At 37.2% G+C, this 10,887-nt stretch overlaps 1 protein-coding gene across 4 annotated transcripts in view; it reads left to right on the top strand.

Annotated features, from left to right (window-relative positions):
* Window positions 1-10,887, top strand: part of LOC106883030 (unconventional myosin-XVIIIa) — a 237,634-nt gene that overhangs the window by 70,493 nt on the left and 156,254 nt on the right. For 3 of the 4 annotated variants that reach the window (XM_052976955.1, XM_052976956.1, XM_052976957.1), the window contains one exon: window positions 6,934-7,023. The exons of the other annotated variant lie outside the window; for it this stretch is intronic. In XM_052976955.1, coding sequence (XP_052832915.1) covers window positions 6,934-7,023 — 90 coding nt within the window. The remainder of the gene's footprint in view (window positions 1-6,933; window positions 7,024-10,887) is intronic. 4 annotated transcript variants of the gene reach the window in all.

The following is a 10,887-nucleotide window of genomic DNA, read 5'->3' as shown; positions in this document are numbered from 1 at the left end:
ATATATATATATATATATATATATATAAATAGAAGTTGAAAATGCATTGGAGATAGTTAAAATATTTTTTATTAATATATTTAAAGCTTTAACCGGTTTCACAGTTTACACTGATTTGCAAAAGGTTCAAATAGAAAGACGTAGCTTATGTTGCAGCTGTCTTGCTTCTGACTAGTGTTTGAAGCTTGCCCTATTTTCATAAGGAGTTCATGGCTCAAATTAGTATATGTTTTGAATGGGATTTGATTGGTAGAGGATAGTGACAAGACTGGTCTTAGAAATGTTTCTAGGTTTCCTGCTAGGTCTGTGTGTTAGTATCAAAGACAATGTTTGGTGTCATAAGTTAAGGCTGACACGGTTGACTGAACAAGTCCAAACAATCAATGCTCTGAATACTTTCTGTCAAGTGTTTGTAGAGAATGAGCACATGAAGTTTCCTGCTTCATTCATGTGTTAATGTCATGTGGCAGTATATTTTGCACCTAAAAAGAAGATTGTCACGGTTGGGTAAACATGTTTAGTTATAATCAAGGCACTCCAAATTTAATCTGTCTGGTGGGAGAGTGGACAGGAGTCATTTGTATGTAGTCCAGTGGCTAAAATTTAGGTTGTTAGCTGTGTAGCTTCCTTATGATAAGTGGCAGAATGAAGTTTTGTGTGTGAATAGTTATTTGTGTATGTACTCTGTGAAAGTTTAAGTCTTGGTTCGCACTTTTGTATGAAAGTATTTTCTTTGTTTATCCATGCTTCATCTAATACTTATTTTTAAGTTTGGAACTTCTCCCATTCTCTTTTTGTGAAACTGCTAAGTTACAAGGATATAAACAAATCAACAGTGGTTGTCAAGCAGTGGGGCTGTGAGTAGTGGCACAAACACTAAGACAGATATATGCAGACATATATACAATGGGCTTCTTTCATTTTCCATCTACTAAATCCACCCAAAACATATTGGTCAGCCTTGGGATATAATAGAAGACGCTAGCCCTAGGTGCCATGCAGTGGGATTGAACCCTAAACAATGTTGGGAATTTGTTCATTGAAATTTTAATTTTTATTTAGAACATTTTAAATAACACTTATTATATTTGCCTCTTGATCTTCAATGGTTATATTTGCAGTAGTAAGTTTCATGGTATTTGTAATCTAAAATGATATCTAGCCATTGGAACAATTTATGGACTGTTGACATAGCTATCTTATTTTAGCATAAAGGAAATTGTTGAAAATTCTTTGTAACCTGAGAGTTCCTACTTCCAGCTGAAGGTGGGCTTGGAGAGAAGGAGTTGATACTATAGTCTACAGTTTTTGATTCCCAGACCGGGCGTTGTGAGTGTTTATTGAGCGAAAACACCTAAAGCTCCACGAGGCTCCGGCAGGGGATGGTGGCATACCCTGCTGTACTCTTCCACCACAACTTTCTCTCACTCTTTCTTCCTGTTTCTGTTGTGCCTGTAATTCAAAGGGTCAGCCTTGTCACACTGTGTCACGCTGAATATCCCCGAGAACTACGTTAAGAGTACACGTGTCTGTGGAGTGCTCAGCCACTTGCACGTTAATTTCACGAGCAGGCTGTTCCGTTGATCAGATTAACTGGAACCTTCGACGCTGTAAGCGATGGAGCGCCAACAACAACAGCATATAGTCTACAGTGAAGCAAAATAGAATTCAGAAACCCAATCTTCATTATGGATTACAAGTAATTTTTACAAGAACACATCTTAAGGTGTGGATTTACATATTTGTACAACCTGCAGCAGTTTGGAAAATATAGTTTTCTGGGGGAAAATAGACAGCTTTTTTCTTTTGGATTATCCCTTTTAATGAGATTTTTTGAGGGAGAGAGAGGTTGTGTGTGTGTGTGTATCTGTGTCATTCAATATGCTTGGAGTGTACATACACTCATACACTAGGAACCGCATACTCCTCAGGCACTGCATAGTCTCCACTATCAGACACTCTACTCTGAGATACATACACTAAGGACAGTACTGAAAAAATTGCACTTCTTCATCTTTCAGTATGAAGCACAACCATCTGTTGTTATTTTATCCCTGGTCAAGTAGTTATTTTATCCCTGGCTGAGTAGACCTGTATGATCTGACAGTTTGTTCTTGTTTAGTTCCTGGTCAGCCCTCACTGAGCAGACTTATAATCAAAGAGCAGGACTCAACCATTTTTAAAGTTAAATATCTACTCATATCTTATTAATTTTCAACTGTTCTGAAATTTTCATCCTTATATAAAGAGAAGTCACATGGCATAGTGGTTAAGAGCGTGGGCTACTAACCCCAAGATTCAGAGTTTGATTCCAGGCAGTGATCTGAATAATAATAATGATAATAATTATATCGAAAAATACCTTAAGAATGAGAACCCAAGTTCGAAATTTCCCCAAGACACCTGATGAAGGCTGGAGTGTATATCAGCCAAAACGTTGTGTTAACAACAAACAAGATGAGGACAAATATCCGTCAAATGTAAATAATATAGTTGACCTCTAACTTCAGTGTCAATAATTTTAAAATAACAAGATTAAGTCTAGAACATAACTTCAAGAGAGACATACACTCCCTAGTGTTATAGTTATCACTAAAAGTACCACCTACCTACTTATGAAAGAAATCTTTTACTCTTCAATAACACAAACAGACTTCATACTTTGACACTTGTGAAATTTAATTTCTTATCATATACAAAACACTACTTTGTCAAATAACTTGACTTTTTCTTATCCTGTCCTTATGCGTATCCTTTTGAAGTTCAACAGTGACTCATTCTTTTGGGAAAGTACTTTATCAGTTGCATTAATAACATGGCCATTAACTCACACTGTGTTTGAATGATGGTTTATCATACCACATCAATGGGTCTAACACTGGGTATCTGTCATTTTCATTTATGAACTGTTCTGCCACCCATTATTCTGTTCTCTTCCATGCAGTTTTTAATCTTTACTTTGGTCACTTGATCTTTTTCATTTTTTTACCTTGTGCGCATAAGCAAAAGCAGGATATTGTAATCATTCGTCTTTGTGTAATTACAAAATTACTGGAAAACAGCTAAATGGATTTTCACCAAATTTGGTAGAAATACTAATTGGGTGAGTGGCTCGAAATGAAAGTTTGGTTTGATTATCTTCAAAACTGACAGACGGGTGAATCAAAATGTTTGCAGATTTTTTATGAAAGAATCTATGTGCATGCAGGGTATGCATCGTTTTGGCATGTTCTCAGCACAAGAATCTATTACTAGATACATAAAAAACATGTATTTATGTCTATTAAATATTATTAAATACTATTTCTCACTGGTTGGAGTACTTTTGTTGTTGATCTTACCATCACGGAACAGTACATACACACACACACAAATCATTTGATTCAATCATCTGTGTGTGTGTGTGTGTGTGTATAGACATGGACCTATGCACATAGACACATGTGGGTACATACATAGATATGCAACTCTGTGTGTGTGTGTGTGTGTGTGTGTATATACACAGAGATGGATTGGAGGGTTTTGTTTATTTATGAGTAGATTTCTTAATTTCACCAGAGTATAAATACCTAAAATTGAACTTACAAATTTTTCAATAAACAAGTTGTCATATTATTTATATACTAAAACAAACATACTGTAGTAGGTTTGGTTTGTCTGCCATCAATGAAAGATGTTGGAAACACTTCTAAATTACGCTTTGCTATCTTAAAAAGCAGAGGACGCTTAGATACACTATCTCTGAATAAAAGACGGAATGGCCACGACTGGAATACCTTTGATTACACTCTCATGAATCAGGACTGCTCTAGGGACTAAATGATTTCTAGTCCTTTCAAATTCTATTGTATTCTGTATTGTATTACATAAGAAGTGACATTTCTGTAATATGATGAGACATATGAAGGATGTCAGAGAAGCTTTTGCTTCGTGCAGAAACTGCAAAGAACTACTTAGAAATATTGCAAGTTTTCTTCCTGATCGTGAGTAAAGCTATTGCAATGTTGAAAACCCATCTGCATCATCAACAGGTATCTCTGAAGTGTTTTATGCTGAACACCTTTGCCACTATGACATATACTTTCACGTAGGTGGTGAAGATATATGATAATGTTGTTTAGCCACAGATCAAATTTATTCCAGTCATGACCACCTCATCATTTTGTATGTCAGGATTCAATGTCTCCCTGAGATAGTGGGGTGTGATCTGAGGGTAATTTGGTTGCTATTTCTACCATGTCATTTAGAAATTGGGTTATTGTCATGATGGTGGTGATGTGGATGCTATTGTTGTTGCCCACTGTAGTGGTGGCCGTGGTGCAGATAGGTGTCAATGTCCTGAGGTATTCATACAGTAATGACAAACCCCATCACACACAACAGCTCTATGCTCATTCACACAACTCTATGTACATACACAATTGCAAACAGCTCTGTATGCACATACCCTCCAGGTCTGTACACACACACACTGTTTTCCTCCACTGAAATTGTTAAGCTGGACAGCCACACAATATGTTGTCACAGTGACTGCTGCTAGTAATAGCAACAATTGCATTGCCATTATCATCATCACCTTACTACTACTACTACTACTACTACTACTACTACTACTACCACCACCACTACTATTACTTCTGCTGCCACTACTACTACTACTACTACTACTACTACTACTACTACCACCACCACTACTATTACTTCTGCTGCCACTACTACTACTACTACTACTACTACTACTACTACTACTACTACTACTACTGCTACTTCTGCTACTACTACTACTACCACCACCACCACCACCACCACTACTACTACTACCACCACCACCACCATCACTACTTCTGCTACTACTACTGCTGCTGCTGCTACTACCACTACTACTACTACTACTACCACTACCACTTGTCTGTTGCCATGGTAGCTGTTAGCTTTTTTTCCAAGCTAAATCGCACTATTCACTGTTTATTATAGGATGTTTACAGTAAGCGAAGCACTTCCACTGCCTCCCGTCTCTTTCTCTACCTATCTCACCTGAGTTCAGTGTTGTGCTGAGGCCATGTTGAGTACCTTACGTACACATGCACACTTATATATGTATGTAATATTATGACCTCCATACCTCAAGGGTATGCCCTGGCACTTGCCACCATCTCTCTCTCTCTCTCTCTCCTTTTACTTGACCATCCCATTTATATTCTGATCCCCAACCCTTGTGAGTATGCTTGGCACTCTCCTGCTTTCTTGCACTCTTGCTGTCTCCCATTCTCCTCTTGCTCTTCCCTCAGGCTGGGTAACCATGTGTCTTCTTTACAGCAGCACACCTGTTTCTGTCCTCAATCCTGGTCCACTCTCCCTCTCTCTCTCTGTGGCCGGGTAACCATGTACTGCCTCTATAGCACAGCATTTGTTTCTGTCTCTCTATCCCACTATACCCTTTCTTCATCTGACACAAGATCATCGCCTCCCCCTCCCCACTCAAAGGATCTTTGTCTTGCAAGTTACATGGTGACCTCCCCCCTCTGCCAGTGCTGATGTCATGTAAAAAACCATCCAGTCCACATTGTAAAGTAGTTGGCATTTGGAAGGGTACCCAGCTGTAAAAACCTTGCCAAAACTGACCTCACCTGTGCAAGTGCCATGTAAAAAGCACTTAATCCACTCTGCTGGGTGGTTGGTGTTAGGAAGGGCATCCAGCCATAAAATTTCTGCCAAAACAGACAGAAGTCTGGTGTTGTCTTCTGCCTGGCCAACTCCTGTCAAACTGTCCTACCCATACCAGCATGGAAAGTAGACGTTAAACAATGATGATGATGACGTATATACATATATGTAGTTAATAAAAACTTGGGCATATACATGACAATATGCTGATTAAAGAACATTCTCTGTCTATGGCTACCTGATGCCATCCACAGTATTGATATAAATACCACTGGATTTACATCAGGAATTCTTCAGTGTTTGTTGAGTTGAGCAGGCAAATAATGACATGCTGTATAATTGAACCAAGCGAAACCAAGTTTATTGAGCAAGGTACCATTTGAAAAGTCGCCTGACTAGACATATCGTTAAATACAAATAAGAGAAAATATGTCAAAGTCTGCGAGACATCAACTCAGTCTGGAGTAGGTGGTACCCTCCAATTTGATAAAAGGAATCTGACCATGTGTCTACTCCTGCTGAACATTTCAGATCTCTCTCTCTCTCTCTCCTCTGGATGAATAATCATGTATCTCCTCTACAGTAACAAATCTGTTTCTGCCCTCATTCTTGATCACTTTCTCTCCCTCCTTCCTTTGCTCCTTACCTCTGGCTAGGTGACCATTTATCTCCTTTACCGCAGCACACCTCTTGTTAACTCTCACTCTCTCTCTCTCTAAGTAACTGTTTCTGCCCTCATTCTTGTTAACTGTCACTCTCTTTCTTATCGTCCCTGTCTCCATTTCTGTGGCTGGGTAACCATGGACCTCCTCTACAGCAAGACATCTGTTTCTGCCTCTCTGTCACACACTAATTTTTCATCATCTGACAAGATCACTTCCTTCAATGCTTCCTCCCCTCTCAAAGACTCCTTGTTGGTACTGTTGTCCCCTATTTTATCAATCCTGGAGGATTGACCTTGGAAGTATTTGAACTCAGAACATTAAGTGCCAGAAAATAACGACATTGATACCCTTTCCCTAATTTAATGTTTTTTCTATATTGCTTTGATGTGATTCTTTATCTCATTTTATTTGACTTCCACTCATGATGATATTGATGATGTTGATAATGATTATATGATCAATGACAAGGGTGATGTTGATTGTATTTTGATGATGATGATGATACTAATTGCTGTTTGTATTGTAAAGTCCAGTCACTGTTTCATTCCCCATGTTGACCTAATTATGTTGCTAATTGACCTGTCTAAAGTGTTGCCTTCTTTAGGAGTGGTCACTCGAAACTCAAGAAAACTCTACATCAGTGGAAGACTGAGTCCCTCAGCAGCTCAGTTTAGAAGCTCCAGAAACTCCTTAGGTTTGTCTGGCTCATTGTATGCTGCTTGATGCCAAACACCCATTCACCCCTCCAACCACAAAACTCTTTCTAATATCAATTATTAATTGTGTTGCCCTTTCTCATACCTCTATGTCCTTATTCTCTTGCAAAACTCTTATCTTTCATACCCGTATGCCATCAGTGTCTTCATTCATCCATCCACTTATCCTCCACTGTATATTGAACCTGTCTTTCATGTCTCATTAATCAATACTGATTTTTAACATTGGTAGAAAGTCTGAAATTTGGAAGGAAGGATAAATTGATTAATTCAACACCATCACTAGACTGATATTTTATTTTATTGACCTTAGAATGCTGAAAGGCAAAGTTCATCTTGGTGGGATTTGAACTCAGAATGCTAAGGGATGTTACTAAAAACAGCAAAGCATTTTGTCTGTTGCCTTATTGATTCTGCCAGTTCACCACCTAGTGATTCATAAATTTATTTTGTAATGGAACTCTTTCGCAGTTTTCCAAAAATTGTGTTAAAATCCTATTATTTTATGGACAATTGCTACCAATCTAATTTTTATAAAGCATTTAACGAAACCATTTGTTTTGGAAAATTTATTCATTAATAACCACAAAATAACTTATTTTGAAAATAATGAAGAGCATTTTCTATAAAATAAATTTCTATTCAATTTTATTAATGGACCCCTTATCTTGTGAAATCTCACAATTTTTAAGGTGATTCAGGCTCTTTGGGACCCACTTAGGAAGACATTGTATTAACCCATGGCTCAGTACTCGCCTACTTCATTTTCATAATGAAAAATAAACACAAACAAAAAGCCAGCACTTGTGAGACATTGTATTTCTGCTTGGGATGTCTCTTAATTTTAATTTAGAAAATCAAAATTTGATAGGCAGAACTGTGTGGTTAAGAAGCTTGTTTTGCAGCCATGTGATTTTTGGATTCAGTCCCACTTCACTGCACTTCTCTCTCTCTCTCTCTCTCTCTCTCTCTCTCTCCCCACACACACACACAGAGACACACTCATCTCTTTTTTATGTCTGTTTGTGTGTGCACTGATGTAAACTAGTGTTTCAAATTATATTCCTTTATAACACAAAAGGTAACCTAACCACTCCATTGAGACCTACATTAACACCAGACTAAAATAAGTGATGGGATCTGTGTGAGCAAATAAATCCCTTCAAGGCAGTGTCTCAAACATGGCTGCATTCTGGTAACTGACACCAGTAAAAGAGCATATAGTTGTTGGTATTAGTTGTCTCTTTAAATTACAACTGACTAATACATAAATTATAAATTACTGAACTCTTAATTAAATGTGGCATTTCTGTGTTAATCATAGTCAGGCTAATATTGTCGTTTGGATCCTTTGACTCATTGGCATCGTCACGGTGACTGTTTTTATATGATTATTATAATTAGTCTGTGAGAAGAAGGGAACTGCCTGCGTCTCTTGTAGGTCCTTCCTGTCTGCCAGAATGACTAGGTTGGTGTTGAGCTTGATCTTTGGTGGTTAAGTATTTGAGTGGTGACCATGTGTGTAGTGAGAGAGATCTGCAGGGTGAAGAAAGTTAACTTGTTCATAGGAGCTGAGATTGTGTGTTGATATTGTCTCCTTAAATAGACTCTCTACCAGCTGGACTGGCTACCCAGTTAACTAATTTACAGGAGCTTAGCAATAGGGATGGGTCCAAAATTTGTATAAAAATAAAACATGCCATACTTCTAAAATGCTCCCATTGCCATCACCACATTCAATGTTGATATTTCTGCTCTAATATCTAGTGTTACTAATACCTTCAGTTTTACTGTTTCTCTTTGTCTCTCACTTTCTGCCCTTCTGTCACGCAGTAATAAAAATAAAAATAAGGCCCTTATTTTTCTTTCTTCCTCTCAGCCTGTCACTATCTGTTACTCTCTACTTTTTTTGTCATTCACTCATCACTTTCTCTCACTTATTCTCTCTCACTCTCTTTATCACTTTCACTCTCCTAAACACACCGTCTCTCTCTCTCTCTCTCTCTCTCTCTCTCTCACTGTCTGTATGTATGTCTGTCTCCCTCTAACTTTCCCTCCCACCTCTCTCATACTAAATACATTTATTCCATTCCCTATGAAATATATCTGGTTATTTCTAAGCATTTAAACTTTTTTCTTTTTAAAATTTTAATTATTTCCAGTAATAACATTAGTATTTCCACTAATTTGTAACAGAGTTACCAGGCTGCATATTGAGAGTGGGTTTGGTCTATTACATCAGGAGTTCTCAACCATTTCTTACCTATGGACCCCTTTGATTCCTATTTTACTCGGATGGACCCTCCTCGCCAGTCGCTGTTCAAAAAATCCTATTGTATTTTTATAATTAAATATTATTAGAACTTACATAAAAATTGTTAAAATATTTTTTGCAGTAAAAATTTTATATGCAATAAATTGGTTATACATCCACAATAGTGGATGTATAACCAATAATTTCATATAAACTGTACTGGTATGGAGCACAATTTTTTCATGGCCCCTAAATAATTACCACGGACCTCAATTTATTATATTGCATCCATGGGCCTCTAAAAGTCTTATATGAACCCGGTTGAGAGCCCCTGTATTCGATGGACTGTAGTATATGGCAGGTACTTTATTGTTCATATTTCCTGGATCATTAAAATAAAGTCAACTTTATTCAACTGGATTTGAACTCAGAATATAAATATGACTAAATACTGAATTTTTTTTTTTTTTTTTGTATGGATGGTCTCCTGATTCTACCAATCCACCTCTTTGAATAATAATTATTACGGTACCCCAGCATGACCACAGCCTGTTGGCTGAAAGTAGACAAAGAATAATAATCAACCCCAGATTTGATTGGTTTATCAAACACCACCTCCTTCAGAAAGATCAAAGTTAAAATTGACTTCAGCAGGATTTGGACTCTGAATGCACTTTGAATGTAAAGAAATGCAACTAAACACCATATAGAGATATGAGCTCTACTAGTCCATGCTAACAAGGGACCCTCTATATATTTGCTCATCTTGGTAGAAATAACGGCTAAATCTCCCTCAAATTGTGCTGTACTGTTTAAAAAAAGAAGACGCATTCAATAATGTGGATTCTCGGCGCATAGGGAATAGATGAAATACATGGCTGGAATGGCTTCAATGATGTGTCTGCTCAGTTAAAATTGGCCTGGGGTTAAACAACAAAGAAGGAGGGTCTATATTGTCAGACGGCCTTCTAGAAAAGCAGCTATACACAAGCACACACACAACATACACCATTGTCTTGAATAAAGAAAAGACACATTAAACAATGTACTCCTAGACACAACCACCACCACCACCACCAAATTTACTGATAAATTCCTTTTTCTCTAACCATAAAATATTTCTGATAATTAAAACTTCAGTGATGAATCATGGTTGATTTATTTGTTCAGTGTGAAAACGATCGATTGCATGAAACATGCTGAAAGTATCAATACATTCGTATGTCTGTAGTGTACTGTTGCTTAGCCTGAGGTTAAACCCTGATCTAGCATTTCTATGATCAAAGATATTCTGGCTGTGACCATTCTGTTTCTTATTCTCATATAGTGAATTTAAGACTACATTGTCTATTTACATTAGTTACATTATTTACATTTGACGGATATTTGTCCTCGTCATGTTTGTTGTTAACACAACGTTTCAGCTGATACATCCTCCAGCCTTCATCAAGTCTGTTGGGGAAATTTTGAACCTGGGTTCTCATTCCTTAGGTATTTTTCGATGTTGTTGTTGTTGTTGTTATTATTATTATTATTATTATTATTATTATTATTATTATTATTATTATTATCGAAACTGAACTAAATT

This window comes from Octopus bimaculoides, chromosome 26 (assembly GCF_001194135.2).
Source record: "Octopus bimaculoides isolate UCB-OBI-ISO-001 chromosome 26, ASM119413v2, whole genome shotgun sequence".
Taxonomy (NCBI): Eukaryota; Metazoa; Mollusca; class Cephalopoda; order Octopoda; family Octopodidae; genus Octopus; species Octopus bimaculoides.
Note: the sequence above shows the minus strand (reverse complement) of the source record. Positions and strands in the feature narration are given on the sequence as shown.